We start from the raw sequence: 26,493 nt of genomic DNA on the forward strand, positions 1-26,493 counted from the left end.
TCAACTTCTTAAGCACTGGGGTTTTATAAGGAAACTTGGCTGTGGGGAAAGGTGTACTAGAAGTACAAATACTTTCCAGTTACCTTCCCTACCAGATTTTGGTTTCACTGTGTTTTCTTTTCCAGATGACTGGAAAGAGTTGAGCAGGACAAAGCCATGGTGACATAATGTTGGAGTAGCTGTGCCAGAGAGATCAAGGTATGTGGAACTTAAAATCCAAGAGTTCTGAAAAACATTTAATATAATTTACTAAATAAGTTCCTGTACAACCCAGCAGGTTTTTAAAAACAAAACAAAACATAAAAAACCAGGGTTTTTTTGTCTTTCTCATTCTATTTGCTCCAAGTTCAAATAGACAGTCAGGAAAAACTTCATTCTTAGCAATTCATAGTCTTTGGAGGTGGTTCTCAGTTACACTGAGACTTTTACAAGCCCTCACAGTAGAGTTAAATAGCCATCACGAAAATGAACCTTTGCCCTACTACAAACTGGGCAGAACTGTTTCATAGTACAACCAGCAACCACAAATATCAGAATGAGTATTTTACATTTAGCATATTCTGGGCAGAAAACAGATGTGAAACTGACAGTACTCCTCAGCAAGAGGTACTTTCATTTGCACATGAAGCTCAGCACTTACATCTGCTGGGCTGCAGAATGAAAGTTAAAAAAAAACCCAAACCTTTTATCTGCAAAATACACAATTAGCTCTAGTATCAGACAATCGTGACAGTGAACACGCAGCATATTTTAAGTTGTAACCACCCGTGCAATAAATAGCGAGTGATATTTTATCTCATGCCTTTTTTTTTTTTTTAACTACATCTCCATGCACTGCAAGCAAGTTATTCTGTGCTGCCAAGAATGCTGGATTCCTGCTGGCAATAGTCAGCAGTTTCTTTTTGGTTGCGAAAGCTCTAAGAGGCTTTGGCTGCCTAGCAGCTGTGTGTTACAGTCTGAGGTGGATGGTAACAGAAACAGCATCATCAGCAATGTATGCAATACATATACACATTTGCACACTCCTGCACGGAGAGGTGTCTTCTCCTTTCTCTTTGTTTTGTAACACAGGCAGCTGGCCTCTGCTCCGCTGTGCTGCTGGTAAGAAAAAGTTATGAAGCCAAGTTTACTGTAATAATGAATTAAAAGATGTTTTGTTACAAACCTGACATTGGCAATGTAAGCTTCCTTCCTGATGTGTCAGTTGAGGTCCTTACAAAACAGTCAATGCTGCTAACAAACAGCACCTATGCTGAAGGGGCCTATCATCTTACAGCATTGTTATGAAAGAGATTGGGAAGGAAATGTTACTATCCACTGCATGTGGATGGGCCCGTGGAGCATTCTGCCCCTTCAGCGTGCTGAAGTAAGGACCTGATTCATTTGGCAGCACTGATGTCATTTAACACGCGTGCCAGTGAGGAGAAGACGAACAGCCCCAGGTTCCAAGCACTGGAGACCCACAGGATGGACACATGGACAAATGGCCACATGGCCTCGCCAACCAGACACTACCCACAACGACTCTGCAGATGGCTGCATCCTTCAAGCTCTCCTACCCCGTATAAACACCTATGTATGCACTGATCAACCTGTTACAAGAACTTACGAGCGCCGTACTGACGTGCACACGTGTTACCCTGCAACATTCTCACGCACACGCCCTCCGAGACGCCTACAGCCCACCCGCAGGACGACCCAGCGGTCAGGGCGCCTGCGCAGTGAGCCCGGCGCGCCTCTCCGCGCCTGCGCACGACGAGCGCCTCGGGTGGCACCGCGGGCGCGAGGCGGCCGGGGCGGTGTGGGGGCGGCGTTGGGCAGACCTGTGGGCGCACCTGTGGGCGCCAGCCAGGCCGAGCATTTGCGCACTGCGCGGGCGGGCGGGAGGAGAACGTCGAGTCCTGTCCCGCCAGCCGCCGGCGTGTGCGTCGGACCCGGTCCCAATCCCGATCCCATCCCGTTCCCGCTATTCCCTCCCGCTGCTGCCGCCCGAACGGCGGGGCCGAGCCCCGCCCTCTCCCCTCCCGCCGCCGCATGGTGAGCGTGACTGGCGCCGTGCGGCACTCGGCGAACCGTTGCCCCGCCTCCGCTGCCGCCTCTAGCTCCTCCTTCTCCTCCTCTTCCACGCCTGTCCCGCTGCGCTGCGGGGGTCGTGGGGGCAGGAGTGCAACTGCTACGGGCGGCCCGAAGCCGTCGCCATGCAGATCACCTTGAAAACGCTGCAGCAGCAGACCTTCCGGATCGACATCGACCCCGAGGAGACGGTGCGGGCCTGCGCAGGGGCGGGCGATGGTGGGAGGGCCGCGCTCCCTCCTTTCCAGCCTCAGGCCTCTCTCCCTGTTCCCGGAGCAGAGAGCACGGCCCGAGCTGCGGCCGTGGGGAGAGCGGGGGGAGCTTCCCCTTCCCCCAGGGAGGAGGGGGAAGACGGGGAAGCGGGAAGAATGGACTCCTTAGCGGCGGGGAGGGACGGGCAGCGAGTGTGGCCGCGGCCGCTGCGGAGGCCTATGGCCGAAGGCTTCGGGGTGTCGTCCAGGAGGAGTTGTTGGCACGGGGCTAGGCAGAGGAGTGAGGGTTCAGAGCTCCACTGTGGGGTAGAGGAGCAAGGAGCGCATGATGGGAGAGGCAAGGATGATGCGGACCCCTTACCGGCGGAAGAGCGGGCGGTTCCTGCGGGTGCTGCTGGATGGGGGTGGGTAACTCAGTAGCTGGAGGAAAGGCCCTGTTGTGGCCACTCCTCAGCGCGTAGACTTACCTCATTGTTTTGGAGAAAAAAAGCCCAGGAGATGGCATGGAAAATTGCTCACTTTGCTCCTGTCCTCTGCGTGCAAGAGCACTATAGGAAGCTAAAGTTTTTCCTTTCAGAAACATCCGAGCCCATATCCATGGATTAGTGGGTAATGGAGCAAAGTAGCAATTTTTTCTGGTCTAGGGAGTGCTGCGAGTGGGTTGTGACCTCTTGGGGGTGGGGGGATACTACAGCAGAAGGAAAAGCAGAAGGTGCTTACTCTCTACGGATTCCTGGCTAGAAAAGAAGTGTCAGGAGAGTTGTAGAGCCTTTCTCCAGTACACACTCCTGCAGAGAGGAGCACATGAGAATTTGCTCACTTAGGCAGGTGTATACTGTGTTTGTTGAAGGTGAGTCAATGTGAGGAGGCTTCATTGTTTTGCCTGTGAGATTTCGCTAGCCACTGTAGGATGAATGTTGGTATCTTCTGCAGAGCAAGCATTTTGAGTATGTGGGGAGATTTATAATGGAGTTAGTCTGCCTTCTGAGCAGGTTGCAGTGACTGCGTCTGTACTTACGAGGCAGGGAGCAGGGGAGAGAGGGTGCGTTTTTGTTGGCACGTGAGAGTCTGCTGAAAAATTCTCAGGGGAAAAACCACCTTCTGAGATCAGAGGAAGGGCCTTAAGTTTGCAGAATTGGAAGTTGTCTTATCACTTGCCTGAGCACAGATGTTTGCCTTTGATAGCCAAGTCCAGAAATCCTTGAGGCCTTCCTTTCAAAGATGTGGGGAATTTATGGTGTGAAAATGTCTGCAGCAACCTTTAATGTGACATCTGGGCAGTGAAACTATGGAACATTGCGTCTGCTTCTGTAAAGTCTGTTGGTTTACCCTCTTCCATCTAAAGAAAAATAAAAGATGACAAAGGTGTGGCAGAGGGGGATGGCAAATATCTAGCTGAAGCGTGCATTAGAAACCCTCAAGGATTTAAAACATTACTCTTCTTGTTACTAAGAAGAGCTCTTCTGTCATCTTTTCTTGTATCCTCTGTGTTCAGTAAGGTTCTGGGAAACAAAATCAAAAATACGACTAAAGGAGTGTTGCCAGTCAGAACCCTCAGTAGCTCATGAGACAGCAAAATAAATGTGTTACCTGAAAGTTGGATTATGGGAAATTACACTGCACTCTGTTTATAAACCCAGTTTCAGTTTCTACAGGAGCTCAGTAACTGAGAGAAGAATGCTTCTCATGAGCATAATATTTCAGGTTTTGTATAGGAATAAGTGGTTAAAGAGAGGAAATGTGGGTAGAATTTCAGCAGAGCTTTGTTTTAAAGGGGACAGGATGAAGCCTCAATCTAACTAGCTGTAGAGTTGTGGAGCTGAAAAAAATCTATTTTAGTTTTCTTGGTCTACTTTTTAGAAAATTAGTAGAAATTCTTTTTGGAAGTGTTGTAAATTGTAGCACTCAAAGAGAAGAACGCTTTTGAGCTATCAGTTAGAAACCAAATCTGTTAAAACTGGAAAATGCTTTCAAATATAAGCTGTTAAGCCAGTGTTTCACAGGTATGTTTGAAAGTTCTCAGTCTGATTTTGAAAAGTAGTAATTTTAGTTGTGTTCTGGTTTTTTAAAACACATGTATTTGTTTTGCAGAGTTCAGGAAGCATTACTTTAGTCTATGAACTGCATGTGTATGTTTCTCGGCTAGAGGTAGGCTTATTTACTTGGAGCTGCGCCATATACTGTGACAAGGCCAAAAATCATCTAATTGTGATAGGCCTAGGAAACTTGTTGCTCTAAAATTGGATTCTAGTTCTAGCAATTTCTCCCCTTATTCTCAATATGTAATTAATCTGTAGGGACTTGATGTTATAGTGCAGGGTAGTTTTGTAATAAGAGTTTATGCTTGTAACTGAAAGCCATCATTAATAGTAATGTTTACGCAAACCTTGTAATGAGAATTTGGAGCAACACCCTTCATAGTATCAACTTAGACCTGTTGCAGCATTTACACAAGGAACTATTTTGTTTTTTAGATTTTTTTCCTGCTTAATCAGACAATTGAATTTTAAAGTTTGAAACCTGCTTTTAATAATGTGGCTTTAGTTTTGGTCTAAATGTGTTGTATTGTCCCACTGAATAAAAATTAGACTTGAAGTAAGGAGTTATTCTTATTTGTGAAAGTACTAGAGGAAGACTGTCAAGTATTTTCATTGATTAAAAAAGTGGAAAATATTTACCAACAGGTTTTATTATATCAGAATGTGTATTATCAAATGGAGGATTTTTTGCAGACATAGCTGTTTTTATTAAGGTTTTTGAGAAAAATCTCTGGAGTATGTGGAAATATACATACCGTGCTCTATAAAGGGGTGGGTTTACCTGTTGTAATCATTCTGCTGTTATGAGTGGTGCAGTTTGGTACTTAAGCATTCAGACTTAACCAGGTTAAATTAAAGCACGTATTTTTCCACTCGAGCTGCTTCTTGTATTTGTTGGCTGTCTGTGAGAGAGGAAATAAGTTAAGCATTGTGTTAGAAGGAAACAATAAGTCCTGACTGAAAGTGATGCAGACTTGTGTAGCCACATCTCTTGGCTGAAGTGGCAGTGAGGATACTGTAGACTTCTAAATCTGCCTCATCTGTTCTAGTTATCACTATGTAGACATGAAATTTAATTAAAAAAACCCCCTTTCTTTGAAAGTGAAGTACCAGTTGAAACAAAGTCTGGAGTGTTTATTTTTCATCTTCTATATGCAGTTAACCTGAAATTGTCAAAATGCAGAGAAGTATAAGGAAAATTCAGGATGTTAGCAGTCTTTTGCCCATGGTTTCTGTCCCATAATATGGGGCTTTCATGTTTTGCTGTGGCCACAATGCTGGAACACCCAGAAAATGCCTGCTTATTTTAATACCCTGTCAACAGGATGCTTATCTGTGGGAGTTCATACTCCTGTAGGTTGTAGTGCATCCTTAGTATGTTTACATTTTATTGTTAAACATGTGTATGGAGATTTTTGAATGTGAATATAATGCCCTTTGGTACTGTGAGGACTAGTTTTTTAAGACTAAAAATTTGGTCTAGATACTAAGGGAAGCAACATAAAGTGTGTGGGAAGTGTGTTTCAGCAAAAATGAGTCAGGATCCAAAAGGTATGTAATAAAGAAAAAGTAAAATTTGGCATATTTTTTTTTTCCAGATAAAATAGATATACTGAAAGGAAGAAGATAGGCTGTGCTCATTTTTTTCAAAAGACAATTGCATAACAAAGAATTTATATCTTCTGATTTGTAGACAGTATAAAACTGTGTTGTCTTTGTACAATAATGAGGTGTGTGACATATAAAGGAGATATGTTTAAATACGTACATGTGGGTGTCTATGATAAAATCACAAACTGCCTGTCTTCAGAGAGTGCAGTATTACATTTCTGAATTAGTGCAGACTGTCATCTGAATGGATATATTATGATTTGTGAACCCATATGAAGTGAATACAGTTACAGAACCCACAAAATTTTGTTGGTTGCATCTGTTGCATGTATTTGTATCTATTTGATATTTGAAACTATCAAGGAAAAGAGATGGATATTGAAAGCCTATGTAGTTTTAAAGCATACTTTGTATCAATTCTTTTCACTCTTGGGCTAGGAAAGAAACAAATAATGGGTGATTGTAAAAGGTATCAATAATTTTTCTTGGAGCTCTCCTGGTGAGCCGTGAGTTTATGTTGCAAAAACAGCAGTTGATCTAGTAGCATTACTGAAAATAAGGTTACCACAACTCAGTATATAAGGGAATTTTAAGTGATAATGCATTTATTTCATAAGAAAGTGTTTGTTTGTTTTTTAATGTGATATAAGAAGGTATAAAAGTAATAGATTTGGTTTGAGGTTTTTTAGTTTTGCTTATTTTGTAAATTATAGTTTTTGTCAGAAGACTTAACTTTAGAAAGAGTTCTGCGGGAGACAGAAAATATTACTGGGTGAAATGGTAAAATCTGACTTTGAGGTTTGTCACCTGTGAAGAGTCTTAGAACCTCCTTCCTATGTGTATATTTCAGTGTAGGTTAATCCTGCAGCAGTTGGTGATAAGAGGATTGTTTTTATATTTCCCTGGGAGTTATAATGTTAGTGGTTGGAGGAAAAGCACTGTCATGATCCTGTTGAAAATTATAAATGAACTTCCAGGTTAAACTTGCCTTTGTCACAAGTTTTTATATTTTTCTCAAATTCTGTGAGAATTTGAAGAGAGTGAACTTGCTGCTTAAGATTTGATAGATGACTCTGTGAAAATGATAGCTTCAGAAATTACCAGAATGCAAATGTCAGGGAGAATCTACTTCTTCTTCTTCTTCATTTTTTTTTAATATGTTCTTTGCAGACTGTAGCATCTTCAAGTTATATTCTCTGATAATTAATGTATTTTTTTATTACCTGTCTGGGACTTTTGCTGGTGCTTTTCTTCAGTAGCTTGTCTTTTTCCCTGCTTCCTGGCTAGGATTAGAATCTTCAGGCAAGGGACATTGTTCTAATTCTTGGCTGAAGAACACTGTCTTATTTGGGGTATTCTTATCCAGTTTAGCTGTTACCAAGAAAAAGCTACTTTTTGCATTTTTCGTAGTTGGTCAATATTACATGCTGTATTTCTCAGTGATCAAACTTTCTTGGACTGCCGTTTCCAAGGCAGCCAGTAAACTGAAAAGTTAAATACACTGTTTGTACACACTTACAAATAGCTCTTTATTTATTTTGCAGGTATTTCTCCCTAGTTCTCCAGTGTTTTTGTATCAGAAGCACATTAACCTCATGGAAATAAACACAACTGGGACTGAAACCCTTACCTCTTGTATTTCTAACTACATTACATTTAGTTATCCGAATGAAGATTGCTAATGCTTACCTAAATATACCTTGGTTTACCCATCTCAGTTATTTGTCAGTATGCAGTATGGGGGCATTTTTTAAACTTTTTCTAAAAATAATTACTTAAAGTGTTTTTTCATACTCTAGCCACTAGATTGCTTTGATGTGTATTATAAATAATTTTGTGAATATCCTTGTAAAAATTGTGTGTTTAAAGGTACTGAAGGGTTGCATTTTGTAATCAACGTGACCATGCAAGAGTCAGCTCTCAGAATGTAAACTTTCTCTTTAGAATGATCCCTTGGGGGTTCTGAGCTGTCAACAGCCACACCTTTCTACTTTTTTTTAAAAAGTGTGGATGATTGAGCTTTTTTTTCACCTATTGCTTAAAGCTCTGCTCTACGTTGAGATGTATGGGTCCATATGTATGTTAGTGCAAAGCTGCATGTATGCAGCTCTTCTAGTTACTATTTAGCATCGTAAAACTGTCTCTAGTGTCTCCTCTTTTAAACGGGGCTTAGATCAATTTTGAAATGCAGGGTAGAAGTGTGTAGAGATCAGTGTTGAGATTGGAAATTTGTTCTGTTGATCTCTGCAGCAGCAACCACAAGACTGATAAACTTCACATAGGTGTGTGTGAGCTCAATTTTTGAGAGGAATTAGGAAGGTAGAGGTGATTGCTCAGGAAGTAAATGGCAGAATTAAATTTAGATTTGTACCTTGCCAGTTCTAGACTATGCCACTTGTTTATACAGAAACTTCATCAAAGTAAAGGCAAACAGTAAATACAGAGGTTTACAAGTGCTTCATATATTCTGTGGGACTGTTTTTAAATATTGGAATAATTTCAAAAGCCTTGTTTAGTTGAGTACAAATAGGATGCCTTTTTTTTTCCAGTTGTAGGCCTGAGTGGATTGATTCTTCATCTGTTATGGTTCTTCTCTAATTACTCTTATCTACTGTGCCTTTGGGACCTGAAGTATGGCAGTAATCTGTTAATGCAAGTGTTCAGGTGGTCAGCTGACTAAATATGAGTATCCTGTACTGAAAGGCCATATAAGAGATTGTTGTAATTATAGGTTTGTGCCAGCATAAAGCTCATAGATCACAGGACTTCCAGTAAGAGTAGTGATGCCACTCTACTGCATGCATGTTGGCCAGCTCTTCCCAAGGGGCATGTGTTTCCACCTGGAAAGAGGTGCTAAGATGATTTGGAAGACTGAAACCCCCACATCACAGAAAACTAAAAGTTCCTGGCTAGCTTAGCTGACAAGCTGAGAGAAAAACTGAATAATACTGTATTATTATTTTACAGTGGTGAGCATCATGAGAGGTAGAAAGACTGTTCATCCTTGACTTGTAAAATTAGTGTAAGAAAAAAATGAGTATTCATAGTCTGTGAATTAGAGATGGAAATTCATGTGTTTTAAGTTTTTTCATAAACTTTGTATTGGGCTTGTGTTAGAAGTAGCAGAAACAGCCTTACTTGTCTTTAGGTAAAGGTGGATAAGATTCCTCATGAAGATTCTGGTGAAAAGACAGGTATGTGGCTTGATGTTGGAAGAGATCCTTTTCAGTTTTATATTCAATTTTTCTATATATATAAAAAATTCAGAATGTATCCTACTTGTCTTGTACAGCCTGTGTAATTGTAAGTTGAAATTGATGAACGTGTACTGTTTACTTTTTATTAAGTGTTATGAGGTATATCTTTAAGTCAAGTGATTTTTGTTGTGCTGTTCCTCTTCTGTTTTAGCATAGTGTTTAAGGTAGCAGAAATTCAAATTGCTGTGCAGGAGGGGAGAGAATTTGCACAATGTGCAGTGAATTGGGAACTACTTGCCTAGACTGGGAACTGTAGGGAACAACTGGGCAACTTAGCACTAGCAGTTTCATGTAACCCATTCTTAGGATGCAGTTAGGGGCTGGTATTTCTTTGGAATACCTCAGTTTTTCAGTTAGCAGTCGATTAGCACAGTCTTTAATTAAAAGATCCAGTTGTATGGAATCTGTTCTTGAGGATGTTTTGTTTAGTACTGTCTATTAATTGTAGAGAGAGTTTCAAATCTAAATTCATAGGGGTCAGAAGAAGGTGTTGTCTTTTAAGTTGGCCACTGCAGTGTGTAAGTGTGCTGTTTCTGAACTTTTAGTGTGATGGCAGATTAACTGATCCTCATTCTTTAACATACTGTAAGGCATGGTTTCCCAGTATTGTACTGTGATGTTTATTAAGGCAGGAGAAAAATAGTTTTCTCTGAGAACTGAAATACATTTTGAACACTGATCAGGTAGAATAAAGCTGATTAGTCTGAAGGTTTGGTTTATGGATCTGTATTTTTGAGAAGAATATCATGATGTTATGAATGCAGAGCTTGGTTGTGTGTCTTAAACTTGATTCTTAAGTTTGACAGATCAATGTGCTAAGTGTGCTTTCCCAAAATTAATTCTCACGTAATAACCCTTAACGATGGTGAAGCTGAAGTCTACATTCTCAGTGACTTGATTTGCTAGAGGCAGTTTAGGATGTTGGCTGTTTTACACAGCTCACTGTACCACTAGATGGAAGATGCAGCTGCCTTTCTGAAAAGCAGTGAGAATTTTTTATTAAAAAAACTAAATTATTGAAAAAGAAGCATTTACAGTTTAAATGAAGGCTGTTCAGACTACTGTCTGCCACACAGGTTTAGGGAGCTCTCTTATGCATTCTTTTCTGTTGGCAGAATTAAGGGCACAGGTTGTCTTTTCACTAGTGGGTGCTAAGTCTTCAAATCACTCCAGTTATAAATAGAAAAAGGAAATCTTTATACCACTGTTGCTGTTAAACTGTATGTGTCTGATGTTACCTATTCACTTTTTATTCTAAGAATTAGTACTGTAGCATCTTCAAACAAATTGTTCTGGCTTCTTAGGCTAGGCAGTGATGAAAGCCAAAAAACCAGGCAGGTACTGTTTTAAAGACTCATTTTAGCCTGAGTTTCGTGAACTTCTGCCTCAGATGGGAGAGTGTTGATGTCTACAGCTCACTGGATACTCTTGCAGATTCAAGCTATAGTACTTAAGAGTCAACTTAAGTAGAAGCCATTTTTGTTTGTTACTGTTGTGGATTCTGTAGATTCACAGTTAGCAAAAAGCTTTTAGTGTGAAATATTTCCATTAATTACATTATTGGGAGGTTCCTTGTGGTGAACAGGGAGTATTTGCTTAGTTACATATCAAACCTTTATCCATAAAATGATTGTAGGTAACAAGCATAGTATTGCTATAGCTAACAAAATAAGTTTTCTGTTGTTGTTAGTGACCATCCAAATAAGATATCCCACTCATCACGGTAAAATTGCCAAAACTGATATTTGAGTGATTATTTGTCCCTCCAGTAATGTTATCTATGACTAGAAAATCACAAGGGATTCTTATTTTATTGGGCTCATACTCTTATGTTCTAATGGATATAGTTTCCAGATGATTTAATCTCAGTGCAATGACTGGATGTATGGTGTCTACTGAAGCACTGCACATTGTCAAAAGAAAAGCTGTCGCTGTACTTTCAATAGGGTCATAAGTGAGATTACCTAGATGCCACCAAGACTGGAACTATTTTTTTTCAAGTTTAGTTACCTTTTGAGTTTCAATGAGTAACTGAGAAACACAACGGAGAAACATGTATAGTGCAAAATGTACTGTAGTTACGATATTGATTAGCATAAGTAAGTGGGGGTCTTCACCTTAGAATAATAGAATGGTAGGGGTTGGAAGGGACCTTTAGAAATCATCTAGTCCACCCCCCCTGCAAAAGCAGGTTCACCTAGATCAGGTCACATAGGAAAATGTCCAGGCAGTCTTGAAGACCTCCAAGGAAGGAGACTGCACAACCCCTCTGGGCAGCCTGTGCCACTGCTCCGTCTACCTCGCAGTGAAATAGTTTTTTCTTATGTTTAAGTGGAACTTTTTGTGTTCCAGCTTCATCCCATTACCCCTTGTCCTGTTACTATCTACTATAGAAAAAAGGGATGTCCCAACCTCCTGACACCCACCCTTTAGATATTTATAAATGTTAATAAGATCTCCCCTCAATCTCCTCCAGACTAAACAGCCCCAGTTCCCGCAGCCTTTCCTTGTATGAAAGATGTTCCAGTCCCCTGATCATCTTGGTGGCCCTGTGCTGGACTCTCTCCAGCACTTCCCTGTCCTGCTGGAGCTGAGGAGCCCAGAACTGGACACAGGACTCCAGATGAGGCCTCACCAGGGCAGAGTAGAGAGGGAGAAGAACCTCCCTTAACCTGCTGGCCACACTCTTTTTGATGCATCCCAGGATGCCATTGGCCTTCTTGGCCACGAGGGCACATTGCTGGCTCATGGTTAGTTTATTATCAATAAGGACTCCGAGGTCTCTCTCTGCAGAGCTGCTCTTCAGCAATTCACCCCCAGCCTGTACTGGTGTGTGGGGTTGTTCCTTCCCAGATGCAGGACTCTGCACTTGTCCTTGTTGAACCTCATGAGGTTCCCCTCTGCCCGACTCTCAAGCTGGTCGAGATCCCGCTGAATGGCAGCACAGCCTTCTGGGGAATCAGCCAGTCCTCCCAGTTTGGTGTCATCAGCCAACTTGCTGAGGGTACACTCTGTCCTTCATCCAGGTTGAGTTTGTTGACATGTTAACTGAATTTGGTTCATGCTGGCACTGATTACTCCTGCAAGAAGGGTAAGCAATCCTTCAATGGTTACCCCAGTCTCCAGGGAAAGTGTGCAGGTATTATTTCCAGTATCTGTCCTGGAAGGGAAGAACAGTACAAGTCACCATGAGGGAGCAAGGTTCTGAAGGTTCTGGATGAATTATACTTTAGTGACTCAACTTATTTAACTGCTTGGATTAAAGTCCTTTTCCCCACTCATAGTACCGTTGTTCTGTTTCTTTAAATGCAGCAGAGCTCAATGATACTAGGGCTGGTTTGTAACAGGTTACAGTAATTACCATGCTCAGCAAAACTCTATTCTGCTATCATGGATTCCTAAGCGTGTAGTGTTCCCAGTGATGGATAAATTTTTAATTCTTCAAGTTTTGACCACCTCTATATGCTCTAGTTTCCATTCCCAGAGTTTTCCTCTCCATAAGCAAGGACAGGAAATGCAGGTATATGTTTTTTCCAATATCCTAAAGTCTCCATTAGCTGTTGTAACTCTTTCCTAGATTGAGGCATTTGCAATTGTTCTGTTATGCTGCTGGTGTCTAGTGAAATTGTTACACTACCTGCAATCCACCAAATACCTACAAATTTTACTTCTCATCCAAGTCCCGTGGTATTTCTTGGGTGGGACCTCAAATTTCTTCTTTGTATAGGGCTTACCACACTGCTGCAGGCACATCCCCTACCTTTTCAGGGGTAATTCTTCTGATTATAATACATACAGGTACAGTTTCACATCTCGGGGTGATACACTAACATTTCAGCAAGGCTATCATGAACATTTCTGGGTGAATGTGTATACCCCTGTGGGTATGCAATATACCAGTTAAATGTGTATTTTATTCACTCACAAGTGAAAGCAGACTTATCTTTATCCTCCTCCTTTCAAGGGAACCATGAAAAAAATACCTTTTGCATATAGCCCTGCCACCCAAGGGTGTTTCTGAACTGAACAAATGATTAATTGTATGGGGACTAAATTCTAGAAATAATATAGTTTTTCCATGTCTGCTGTCACCTCAATTTCTGTTTCATGCCACAGCAGAAGCTGGGTATTGCAGTACTTTAGTAATCTTTGAATTGGGCAGTGCAGGGGCTGTGGCAGAGTGTGCATGCTGTAGCCTCCTGATTTTTATCAGGGTTAGGGTTGACATTTGAACTGAAGGACGACATGCCGTCATCCAGCAGGCAGCAAGTTCAGTTGATCATAACCTCTAAATGCAAGATAGATATTTAACTGCACAGCTTTCATGGTTGGGCACAAAACACTTTCTTGCTCTTATGCAGCTTTTGTGATTGCTGTATAGAGCTCTTAAAAGAGATATCATGGGGATGATGGAGGGTTCATCTCTGTAGTGTATCTTCCTTCAGCCCAATAAGCTACTGGGGCTGGTGATAGAGTGGGTTGCATCTCCTGGATTTGGTCCTAAATTTAAGGAAACTTTAAAACTACAAAAAGCATTTGCCTCATCTCCTCTTAATTGCTTAGGCAGACTAGTAAAAATTTGCCCATTGTAACAGATCTTGGAGTGATTTGCATGGTATATTGAAGAGCATGACACTGAGGTCCTTCAGACTGTTCCATTTTAATGATGAGTCTGGTTTCATATTCAAAGCGTTTGAGGGAAACAAAGAATCATTTTCCGCTGTTCTTCAGGAGACACAGTTAACTTCCAAATATGTAAAAAGTCAGGGGAAGGAGGAGCCTTTTTTCGCCTTTTTTTGTTTGTTTGTTTTTTCCTTCTGATAACTGTTTTGGCAGCTGCTCAGTTTTCAAAGACAGTAGTAACTCTTCTGCCTTCCTGCCTTATATTTCCTCTCCCAGATCTTGTTTTTCTCTGTTCAGGATTTTCCTTTCCTGACAAATGGCTTCTAGGCAGGTGCCACACATTTTGCATATAGTTACTTTTCCATTCTTTATATGGCCCCTGAACACCTTTAGCTGTTATTCCTCAGCTTTCTACTCATGCCAGTTATCCCGAGCTCATTCTTTTGAGAATCTGGGAGTTGGACTCACACCGTACCTCTGTAAACAATTAGTGATACTACATGCTATCCTCCTGGCTACACAAGTTTGTCACAGATCCAGATTTAGGATCCTGTTTAGTGTTTTGATCACTTAACAATTCCAAAAAGTGATTTTTAATATGACTGTGGAAGTGTGACAAAACTGAGTTCTATGTCAAGGTTCACTCTCTGTTAGTTGCTTCATGAGGAAAATGAAAAATGAAATTAGAATTCATTTAGAATAAACTCCACACCCTCCCTGGGCAGCCTGTGCCAGTGCTTGCTCGCCCTTACAGTAAAGAAGATTTTCCTTAGGTTTAAGTGGAACTTTTTGTGTTCCAGCTTTTGTCCATCACCCCTAGTCCTATCACTGGATACTACAGAAAAAAGTATTGCTCCATCCTCTTGACATACGCCTTTTGAATACTTGTAAGTAGTAATGAGGTCCCCCCTCAGTCTTTTCCAGGGTGAATAGCCCCAGTTCCCATGCCTTTCCTCATAAGGAGGTTGCTTCAATCTCCTCATCATCTTGATGTCCCTGCACTGGATCCTCTCCAAAAGTTCCATGTCCCTCTTGAGCTGAGGAGCCCAGAACTGGACACAGGACTCCAGATAAGGCCTCACCAGCGTAGACTAGAGAGGGAGAAGAACCTTCCTTGACCTGCTGGCCACAGGGATGCATCCCAGGGTGCCATTGAGCTTCTTGGCCACAAGGGCACATTGCTGGCTCATGGTTAGTTTATTATAAATAAGGACTCCGAGGTCTCTCTCTGCAGAGCTGCTCTTCAGCAATTCACCCCCAGCCTGTACTGGTGCATGGGGTTGTTCCTTCCCAGATGCAGGACTCTGCACTTGTCCTTGTTGAACCTCATGAGGTTCCTCTCTGCCCAACTCTCAAGCTGGTCGAGATCCCGCTGAATGGCAGCACAGCCTTCTGGGGAATCAGCCAGTCCTCCCAGTTTGATGTCATCAGCCAACTTGCTGAGGGTATACTCAGTCCTCTCAGCCAGATCGTTGATGAAGATGTTGAACAAGACTGGCCTCAGAACATATCCCTGTGGAACTCCACTGGCCGCAGCCCTTTAACTCAATTCTGTGCCATTGGTCACCACCCTTGGGGTCTGTCATTCAGCCAGCTCTCAATCCACCTCACTGTCCACTCATCCAAGCCACACTACCTGAGCTTTCTGATGAGGATGTTATGACAGTGCCAAAAGCCTTGCTGAAGTCAAGGTAGATGACATCCACTGCTCTCCCCTCATCTAGCCAGCTGGTTATGCACTTGTATATCAGGTTGGTCACACAGGATTTGCCCTTGATGAATCTGTGTTGACTCGCCTGATAAACATCTTTCCCTTCCTGTGTTTAGAGATGACATCCAAGATGAGTTGTTCCATCACCTTTCCAGGGGTGGAGGTGAGGCTGACTGGTTTGTAGTTTCCCAGGTTGACCTTCTTGCCTTTTTTGAAGACTGGAGTGACATTGGCCTTCAATGGTAACATTGACCTTTCCTTCCAGCATTTCCATTTTTTTCAGTTTCCTTTGAGAAGCTAGTCTTGACCACTGTATTGGCAGGCTTTAGCCAAAGATTGCCTCTCTTCTTTGAGGAGTAAATGCATAGTCCCTATGTTGAGTACTGCTGTGGTTTGTGAGAGCTGGCTGTGGAGAACCTCTAGGAATACCTGGGACTAGGCTTCCACAGTTGTAGTCACTATGCTCTGATACCACCAACTCATCACACTGCTCCTCTTGACTGCTTTCAGCCCTGCTCTTATCAGAAAGAGAAGGGGATGCAGACGTGACTGCTTTCACATTAACTTTGTAGTGTTATTTGCATTAATAAGAACTACTACACTGAAGTGTTTAAATACCAAATTCCTTCCAATTGTTGCATAGTAATTACTATATGTGTTTAGTCTGTCCTGACCTAAAGCACAACACTGATAAAAGTTATGTCAAGAGCAAAATCCAAAGCAGGTTTTTGAACTGTGGAAGAGGACTCTGCAGCTGAAATGTGATCTCTTCAGTATGTGTAAGGCTGAAATTGCCTGCAGCTGCTGCTGAGTTAGTTTTCCTGGGTGTAATTTTGTGGAACCTGAGGGTTCATGGTCAGGATGGGAGTCGATGAAACTGTGCAGATAGTATCCCTACTAGAGCTCGTAAGTTAACAGTGTATACAGGATAACAGTAGCTCAAAGGTAAGTCAACATTAACTGGTACTCTGTATAGGCTGTTGAAAGCAGCATATAGTAGAAGCTGAATTCAATCTTACTAAGACAAACTATAAAGCTTATGATGTTGTAAGGAGACTTATCTTTGCATCTTTTTTGAGGGACAGCTATTTTAAGGATCCACAAGGACACTGAGTATTTAGTATTGCTACTGTGGAAATCAGTAATGATACCCTTTTGATACCTCAACGGCCTGGCCTCTTAGAAGGAACACTAGTAGTAGACCTGCAAGCATCACTTTGATTAATGCTGGCTGCACCTCAAATGGATCCCTGGTTACAATATTGGACTGAGAGAGATTTGGTTTATCTTATACAGTTATCTCAAAAGAACTGTCAAGGTGTGGTTGCATGAATTCATTCACCTGTCAAGAGCCATGTCTAACTTGTGTAAGAAACCAGAAGGGACTGGAGACTAACTGTGTAAAGTAACACTACCATTCAGTGTGGCAGTGCCAGAGCTGCTAGAACTACAGTATTAACTTGAAGCTGAGGGTAGCTGCTATAGAGCCAGCCTGATCTATAGCGAAGCAGCAAATCTTGGTGCACCGGGGTGTTACCTGCAGCAGGCAAATACCAGGGCAGCAGAGAGACCTGCCAGGAGCTGGCAGCTTTCAGGGTAGATGCGGACGAAGCCTGGGCATTGCCAGAGCAATGAGTGAGTGAGCAGGAGCACTGTAACCAGAGCAGGCGAACAGAGTACAAGAGGTTGGTTTGCACAGCCATTCATGCAGAAGGAAGTATTGTCATCCTGCCACCTCAAGAGGTAAGTTCATTTGATAGACATCACCAGTTCAGAAGGGCAGACAGCTAAGTCTTCTGCACTTGCCAGAATGCATATGGTAACTCAGACAGAGGTCCCACGAAAACATGCAGCCATCTGGGTCTCAGGCTGCCGGGTGTGCCGGAGCCTTTTACTGGTAACAGATGGTGGAAGTCAGAACACCTGTGTGATGTATGACCATGTGGATAGTCTGCTCAGCCTCATGGAGGAAGTAGAAGGGTTAAAGAGCATCAGGGAGTCTGAGAAAGAGACTAGTGGAACCATGTACTGCCCTCCCTTAGAACAGAAATGGGAACCAGAAAAAAAAAAAAAAACAACAAACAAGATCAAGGGGATCCTGTATCCTTAGCCCAACAGGGTGAAGGCAGTAGCTTAAAGGAGTGAATGGAATCAAGTTGTGTTGAAAACAGCTTATATGAAAGAAATAACTGGATAGTTTGCATATGTTTTTGCAGATCAAGTCTTCAAATCATTCCATTGAATTCAATTTAATGTCACAATCACCTTACTTGTATGTAAGGAATTTCTCTAGGAAAAGACTTTACCTAATTTGATTAAGCATGAGAAATGATTTGGGAAGGGAGCATGATGCTGTACAAGTAAGCCTTGGGAAGAGTGATGTACTTGACATAACCAAGATAGAGGTGACAAGTACTTTCAGTATATAAAACTTAGAACAATGTATATTTAATTAGGTTTGTATTTTGAAACTATTTTTTTTTAATTAAGACTTATTTCTGTGCTTTAGGTGAAGGCACTGAAAGAGAAGATTGAATCAGAAAGGGGGAAAGATGCTTTTCCAGTAGCTGGCCAAAAACTAATTTATGCAGGTAATTCATGTTCTGAAGATATCTGAATCCACCTTATATTTTACATTCTTCTTGAGCTTGATGTTAACGTTAAGTCTTCTAAGGATGGTAAGTACTGAAATGCAAACAAACAAAAAAACCCACCACAAAACAAAATCAACAGCAAACCTCAATGTCAAAGGAAACTCTAAATTTTGAATCAGGATTTTTCAGGTTTTCATACAAGTGTATCTCTTATCTTTGCTCTTACAGCTTTATATGCTAACAGCTTTAACCCTGGTTGAAATATGCTAGATGAAGTAGAACTAGCTTTTGTTACACCCAAATAAGTATTTAAGCAGGTCATACCTCATGTTCTGAGTTAACTCTTTTGCCTTTTGTTCAGTTTATGCTGTGCATAGCTGAGATGTTCCTGTAAATACCTTTGAGAATTAAAAATCAGACTTCTGGGTGAACAAAAGAAACCCAACATAAACTTCTTGCTGTAAAAGGGTACTTTCGATACTTCTAAAGCCTATCATTAGAAACATGTATTATGTGCTTGCAAAAAGCAAGTTAATGTAAAATAAAAACATAAAGTTACTGTATTGGAGCTAACAGAGTTTAAATTTTTTTTGCAATCATTTTCACTGTTTTTCTACCTATCTGACCCATTCTGGAACTAATATACATGTGCGTTTTTTTGTTCTCTCTTAATGTCTGAACTTGTAGGAGTACTGGTATAGAACTTCCAGTGCTTTTTCTCCTCTCAAACTGTGCTTGAAAGAAACTTTGATGGTCTTCTTACTACTTCAGTGTATTGCTTTGTAAACAGTGTTGTTTTTTCAATTCTAATAAGCTAAAGCCACTGATCACAATAGGAAGATGCTATTGGAAGAGAAGTCGTAAGTTTCCCCATCTTTGTACAGACTTTTCAGTAGTGTGTTTCTTAGCAAGTTTTGTGTCCTTTGTCCAAGTTGTGTATATAATAAAGAAATATGAACAAGGCATAAGGCCTTGTGTATTATGTGTAATTGTGTAACACTCTTAATGTTACATTTCTGTGATTAAAAAAAATAAAGGGTTTTCTAAGATCATATGCTATGATTTGACTATTTTCAGAAGCCAGAATTTCTCTGCAACATTATATAGTCTTCACAACAGTAGGAAATAAGCTTTAGAGTAGAAAACGGTCCAAAGACTTATTGTGTTTTTTTTCTTGGACAAGAGATGCAGGGGTGTATTGATGATGTTTTTACTTGGACTAAAATGAGCTTTAGATCATTCATAGTTTGGTAAAGCTGATTACTGTCTGATTAAAAGTACTCAATTTGTTATGAAAAATACTTGCACTTTTTTTAAAAAAAAAGTTACACTAATCAATGATGGAGTAGGTCTATTGTGTTGTCATCTGTGTTAGGATAAAGTCTAGAAACCCTGAGTGTGGTGTGTCCTGAGAAGACAGAATGTCTGCATGTAAACATTTTGCAAGCTCTTTCCCAAAGTGTCTGTAACTCAGAAATTTGTAAGTAAACCTGTATAGATTCTGAGTCACATGCTGCACCATCTGCCACAAATATTACTACTATAAAAATTCTTGAGTATTCATGTGGTAGTTTGACCCTGGCTGGATGCTAGGTGCCCACCACACCGCTCTATCCCCCACCTCCTCAGCAAGCCAGGGAAGGGGAGAAAATAAGATGGGAGTCTCGTGGGTTGAGATAAAAGCAGTTTAATAAAGAAGCAGCAAAGCCGCGCATGCGGGAAGTGAAGCAAATGCAGATAAAGCTGTTACTCTGTACTTCTCATCAGCAGTGATGTCCGGCCACCTGCTGAGAAGCAGGACTTCGGTACGCGTAGCGGTTGCTTTTGGAAGGCCAGAAATGAATCTCGCCTCCTCTCCCCCAGTTTATGTTACTGAGCTGACATCATATGGTATGGAATATCTCCTTGGTCAGCCTGGGTCAGCTGTTCTGGCCGTGGTCCCTCCCAAGATCATGCCCACCCACAGCTATTGGTGAAGGTGGGGGAAGGAATGCTGGAGGGACAGCCCTGATGCTGTGCAAGCAGTAGTCATAATATTGATACCAACAGTAAGCACAGCACAGCAAGAGCTGCTGTGGAAAATCACTACCAACCCAGACCTACTACATTCTCCACCCCTTATTCCATACCATTTATGTCATGTTCAGACAAACCATCTTAACAACCCATATACATTCTTATATACTCTCATTAACCAGTATCCCCCACTCTTCAACAGACAAACATCATTCTTGTATTCCCTCTTGAATCTTGCATCAAACAAACAACATTCTTGTGTCTTTCATCCTCCTTAGATGTTCACTGGAACAGACCATAACTTATGTCTCATCCATCAAGATAGATATCCAGGCCAGGGGAAACAGTGTTTTCAGTCTTGGGCACCAGCACCAGCTTGGTTTGTCCACTTGTCCAGTTTCTTTTGAAGTTTGTACCTTCTCCTACAACAGACAACTCACATAACAGGTTATTTTTCCCCCAAGGTTAAATCTCCTTGAGGTACACATCGAGTTTCCCCATCCTTTCTCATCACCCACCAAGTACACCCAGGCCCCTGAGCAAAGACAATCCCACGAATGGGTTTGCCCTTTCCCATGGGAGGTGCAACCCATACTGCCTTCCCCAGCCATTTCCCTGAGTGCACTACAGGGACCGTATCTCCTCCCACAGTATGTAGGGGTTATGTTTGGGCAGGACCAGGACAGTTAGTTGAACCTCTGCTGTTAACCAGCCAAGTGGCTTCTGCTAAATTTTTATTCCACTGCTTCCATGCCCCATTGCCCAGTGTCCTCAACATGGTCTTTAGTAATCCATTATATCTCTCAATCTTTCCAGAGGCTTGTGGGTGATAGGGGATGTGGTGTATCCACTCAATACCATGTTTCTTTGCCCAGGAGTTTATGAGATTATTTCGACAATGAGTCCCATTGTCTGATTCAGTTCTTCTGGAGTACCGTGTCACCACAAAACTTGCCTTTCAAGACCCAAGACAGTATTTCGGGCGGTGGCATGGTTTACAGGGTGTGTTTCCAACCAACCGGTAATTGCTTCCACCATGGTGAGTATATAACGCTTGCCCTGGTGTTTTCGTGGTAGCGGTCCAAAGTAGTCAATTTGCCAGGCCTCACCATATTGAAAACCCAGCCATCAGCCTCTGTTCCAGGGAGACTTGATCCATGTGGCTCACTTGATTGCAGCACGTTTCACATTCATGGGTGACCTGTGTAATGGCTTCCATGGTCAAGTCCACCCCTCGATCATGAGCCCATCTATATGTTGCATCTCTTCCCAGATGTCCTGATGTTTCATGGGCCCATCGAGTTATAAATAGCCCACCTTTATGCTCGCTGTCTAGGTCTACCTGAGCTACTTCAATTTTGGCAGCTTTGTCTACCTGTTGATTGTTCTGGTGTTCTTCAGTGGCATGGCTTTTGGGCACGTGAGCATCTACATGATGTACTTTCAGAGTCATGTTTTCCACCAGAGCAGCAATGTCTTGCCACAATGTAGCAGCCCAGATGGGTTTACCCTTCCGCTGCCAGTTGGTCTTCCATTGCTGTAGCCATCCCCATAGAGCATTAGCCACCATCCAGGAGTCAGTATAAAGATAGAGCACTGGTCACTTCTCTCGTTCTGCAGTCTTTAGAGCTAGTTGGATAGCTTTCACTTCAGCAAACTGACTCGACTCACCTTCTCCTTCAGTGGCCTCAACAACTCGTCATATGGGACTCTGCACAGCAGCTTTCCACTTATGATGATTTCCTACCACGTGGCAGGATCCATCAGTAAACAAAGCATAATGCCTCTCATCTTCTGATAGTTCATTATATGGTGGTGCCTGTTGGGCATGAGCTACTTCCTCAGGCAGTGCTCCAAAATCTCTGCCTTCTGGCCAGTCCATGATCTCTTCCAGGATTCCTGGGCGATTAGATTTCCCCAGCCGAGATCGCTGTGTAATCAACGCCATCCACTTACTGTATGTAGCGCTGGTTGCATGATGTATAGAAGGGGTTTTCCCTTGGAACATCCAGTGTAGCACAGGCAGACGTGGTGCCAAGAGGAGGTAAGCTTCTGTGCCAATGACTTCTGAAGCAGCTCGAAGTCCCTCATATGCTGCTAGTATTTCTTTTTCAGTTGGAGTGTAGTGGGCTTCTGATCCTTGATATCCTCAGCTCCAAAAGCCTAATGGTTGACCTCGGGTTTCTCCAGATGTTTTCTGCCAGAGGCTCCAGGTGAAACCATGCTCTCCAGTGGCAGTGTAGAGGATATTTGCACATCTGGTCCTGTACGGATGGGCCCAAGGGCAACTGCACGAGCTATTTCCTGTTTAATTTGTTGAAAAGCTTGTTGTTGCTCAAGGCCCCATTCAAAACAGTTCTTACTGGTTACTCTAAAAATTAGAGGGCTCACAAGCTGACTATCACCTGGCATATGCATCCTCGAGAATCCCACAAGGCCCAGGAAGGCTTGTGTTTCTTTCTTATTAGTTGGTTGAGACGTAGTCACTATTTTGTTCACAACATCCATAGGCACATGCCGACACCCATCTTGCCATTTTATGCCCAAAAACTGGACCTCTTGTGCAGGTCCCTTTACTTTGTTTCTTTTTACAGCAAAACCAGCTTTTAGGAGAATCTGAATTATTATTTTCCCCTTCTCAAACACTTCTTCTGCTGTGTTGCCCCATACAATTATGTCATCAATGTGTTGTAAATGTTCAGGGGCATCACCCGTTTCCAGCACAGTTTGGATTAGACCATGACAAATAGTAGGACTATGTGTCCACCCCTGGAGCAATCGATTCCAGGTATATTGGACACCTCTCCATGTGAAGGTGAATTGTGGCCTGCACTCTGCTGCCAACGGAATTGAGAAAAATGCAGTGGCGATGTCAATCGTAGCATACCACTTGGCTGCTTTTGACTCCAGTTCATACTGGAGCTCCAACATGTCTGGTACAGCAGCACTCAGTGGTGGTGTCATTTCATTCAGGCCACAATAGTCTACTGCTAACCTCCACCCTCAATATCACACGAACCAAGATTCCCTGGCTCCCATCCGTGAGTTGATTCAACAACTGGAGGCTCAAGGAGTAATTAGCAAAACTCATTCCCCATTTAATAGTCCCATATGGCCTGTGAAAAAATCTGATGGAGGGTGGAGGTTTCCTGAAAGCTTTGTAAAAGAAATAGGTTCTATAAAACTTGCTGAAATACAGACTGAATTTTTTGACTTGTGATACTCTCAACATCAGCTTATACCTAGATAAAAACCAAAATCTGTGTGACATAGTATGTTTCAGAGTTCCTGTAGACATGAGGCAAGTCTACTTTGCCCCAGGACCATTTCTGCTATGAAACATTGAAAGTTGTAGTTTAACAAACACTTCTGGTTTTGTCTGATTTTATTTTTTTTAGATGTCCTTCTATCAAGGTAGCACAATGTGGAAGAGTTCTAGCTTTTTCCAATGCTTAGCTTTCTTTTAAGAACAAATTGTTAAAGTTGTGAAGTCACAAACTTATCTAAGGCAAATAAACTTGACCTATGACAAGGAACTGTAGACAGTTTACTACATCTGAAGAGCAATCAGAAGATGAGCAAGAAGGAGTTTTATTTCCTGTGTCTGAAGTGTATAACCAGGCCTAAATTATTCAGTTAAGTTTATTGTATATTAAAGCCTTTCCTCTACATCACTGGTGTCTGTGTTAAAGATCCAATAAATCTTTCTCTAGATTTAATGCTTCTGTTTGAAATTGGAAGCATCTTCAACATATATGGCAACAGCTTTCAAGCTAAATAGTACTAGGGACATTGTAGAAAGAAAATTACTTGTAGCTCTACTGCCACAGCTTAATAGCCAAAACACTTTTTATAGGGTTATGAGTGTTTATACATCTGCACAAAAAAATGGTTTTGGTGAGTTTTTTTGCAGCTGCATTTGTATGAAAGAATCCCAAGATTAATCCTAATGATCCATTAATAACTTCTTAATTTGTATCTGTTTAATTTGCCAGGTAAAATCCTTAATGATGATACTGCTCTTAAAGAATACAAAATAGATGAGAAGAACTTTGTGGTGGTTATGGTGACAAAAGTGAGTAGCCATTATGTTTGAAAAGGAAATTGCATTTATTTCATTCTTCCTTTTTTGTTGCAATGAGTGTTTGTATATGCTCACCTTTAACATCAGCAGAGTTGGATCATATGGAAGTTTTGGTCAGCAGTGAGAATAAATGCTGTTGTGAATACTAGTTTGTTTATGTGGATTGTTGTTGCTATTCTGTGCTAAAAAGAAAAAAAATCAAAGAAAAATGTGCAAGTGGCTGATTTTACATCTTCATCTTTCTTGTGTCTCTGTATTATTTTTCCATTAATATTATTTAAAGGGAGAAGGGAATATGTAGATTGTTACTAAGTCTCTGTACAGAACTTGTCCAGTCTTGCCATATAGATTCTCAAAACTCATGTCTGTTTCTTTTGTTGAAGCTCAACGGTCTATGCTAATCAACAAACCTGTGCATCTTGAATGACTGCATATGGCAGTATTTGAATTATCCCTCCTCTTAAGCAGTTGCTAGATTGCTTTCATTAACCAAATAGCTAATTTTCTATTTACTGCAGGTCCTTGGGATCTGAACAAAACTGTCTTCATCTCTGTCTTGAGATATGAAGTAGATTTTTGAGTTAGACATCCTCCTTCTGACAAAGAAAACCTGTGTTCAGTTAGCTTCCATTTCTGTCTGTTATTGGCTTATTAGAGTCTCTGTTTTGAATGTAACTGTTACTGCTGTCTTCATGAACATTTTGTCATTCCATGAGTATTCTGTCCTGTGAATTGCCTTGAACAGACATTTATCAGTACAAGAGAACAGGTGCAGATAGGATTTCAGGGTACAGCTTTCATTTTTTTTCGTAGCAAAAGAAACAGACCAGAAGAACTGCTAAATGCAATGCCTTCTTATGTTAAAGTACCCATGTTTTGGAGTGGACATTTCTTCAGTGATAAGTCTTCAGGCTCAATTTTGCTTTTTGTGGTTCTTTTCTTTATGGCATGCCCTGTCATGTAAACACAACCACTTTGAAGCTCAGATACATTTTGTTGGTTTTTTTGGAATGCTTCTTATGTCATGTTGGAAGCTATTAGTTCTCAGCTTCTCCTTTCCTTTCAGATAACAGTAGGAAATACAATTTTCCTAGTTCAAGCAATTGTTGTAAGTGATTCTTCTTGAACAAGTGGTTATGTTTTGTTAAAGTTCAACTCTTTCTCTTAGTAAGGCAGAGATGGGGAGTCAGCCTTGTCAGTCCTTAAGGGTATTTGTGGATAAAACACTACAGTGCTACAGCTTTGAAAAATTTAGAACCCTGTAATTATCTGAAGGTTACAATCATTCTGAAAAGTGTAATTTCTATATAATGGGGTTAATACTGCATTCAAGCAAAACTCATGTTTCCAAGATTAAATCACAATTACATGCAAGTAATTTGTCATTCTGGATCTGATAGTCCTTTATTCTGCTTTATTCTGAACTCAAGTATGTGAAATGTTATTTATGTAGTGCTTTGAATGTAAGCATTCGTAAGTAAAACTCATTGCAGGTTATGTTTAAATTTTTTTAGCGTCGCACTTTCCAGCAAATAGAATTCACAACACAATGTGATTTTTGTCTTTATTTCTGTTTTCAAATTTGAGTGGTGAGAAAATGTTATCTTGTTACATTTGCCAGATGTCTTCTGACAACTGTGTCACTTTTTTTCCAAAAAAAAAGGGCACTTTTGTAAGAGCACAATGTTGTTTTCATGTTTAGAGTATTGCAGTATATAAATATTTAAATGTTATCTTTACATTTCACTTCATATAGTCAAATAGCATGACTGCTTAGGTGTCTAAATAAGTCCTTTAAGTGACAGTAGCCATTGCTTGATTAAACACAGTAAAAGGCATTGTGGACTTCTTGGCAATATTTTAACATTGTCCTTGACGACGTAATGTGTTGACTATACAGAAAGTGTGACTTTAGGAGCTTTGTACTGTGTCTGAATTGCGTTTACTTCCTATAGCCCAAAGCAGCAGCTGGAGCGACTCAGCAGTCAAATGCTACTGCCACTGTTAGCTTGACAACTGCAACTCCCACACCACTTACTGCACCAGTCCCCGCTGCTGCCCCTGTGCCAGCTTCTGTCCCTCCACCACCACCAGCACCAGATGCAGTTGCTTCTGAATCTGAACCTGTGAGTGCTTCTGAAGAGGAAAAGCCAGCAGAAAAACCACCAGAAGCACCAGCTGCTGCCAGCCCATCATCAACTGACAGGTATGAATGAGCCTTCAAAAGTGGCTTCCCTGTTCATTTCTATTGCTTCTAGTTTTGGCTTTTAATT

At 41.4% G+C, this 26,493-nt stretch overlaps 1 protein-coding gene across 2 annotated transcripts in view; it reads left to right on the forward strand.

Annotated features, from left to right (window-relative positions):
* The first annotated feature begins 2,044 nt into the window (after window positions 1–2,044).
* RAD23B (RAD23 homolog B, nucleotide excision repair protein) overlaps window positions 2,045–26,493 on the forward strand; it is a 43,515-nt gene continuing 19,066 nt past the window's right edge. Inside the window, exons 1-4 of one of the 2 annotated variants that reach the window (XM_062017398.1) lie at window positions 2,045–2,264; window positions 18,036–18,117; window positions 24,132–24,211; window positions 26,176–26,426. In XM_062017398.1, coding sequence (XP_061873382.1) covers window positions 2,199–2,264; window positions 18,036–18,117; window positions 24,132–24,211; window positions 26,176–26,426 — 479 coding nt within the window. In that variant the 5' untranslated portion in view covers window positions 2,045–2,198. The remainder of the gene's footprint in view (window positions 2,265–18,035; window positions 18,118–24,131; window positions 24,212–26,175; window positions 26,427–26,493) is intronic. The other variant, XM_062017399.1, reaches the window with a different exon arrangement.

The sequence above is a fragment of the Colius striatus genome, chromosome Z (genome assembly GCF_028858725.1).
Source record: "Colius striatus isolate bColStr4 chromosome Z, bColStr4.1.hap1, whole genome shotgun sequence".
In the NCBI taxonomy this organism is placed as follows: domain Eukaryota; kingdom Metazoa; phylum Chordata; class Aves; order Coliiformes; family Coliidae; genus Colius; species Colius striatus.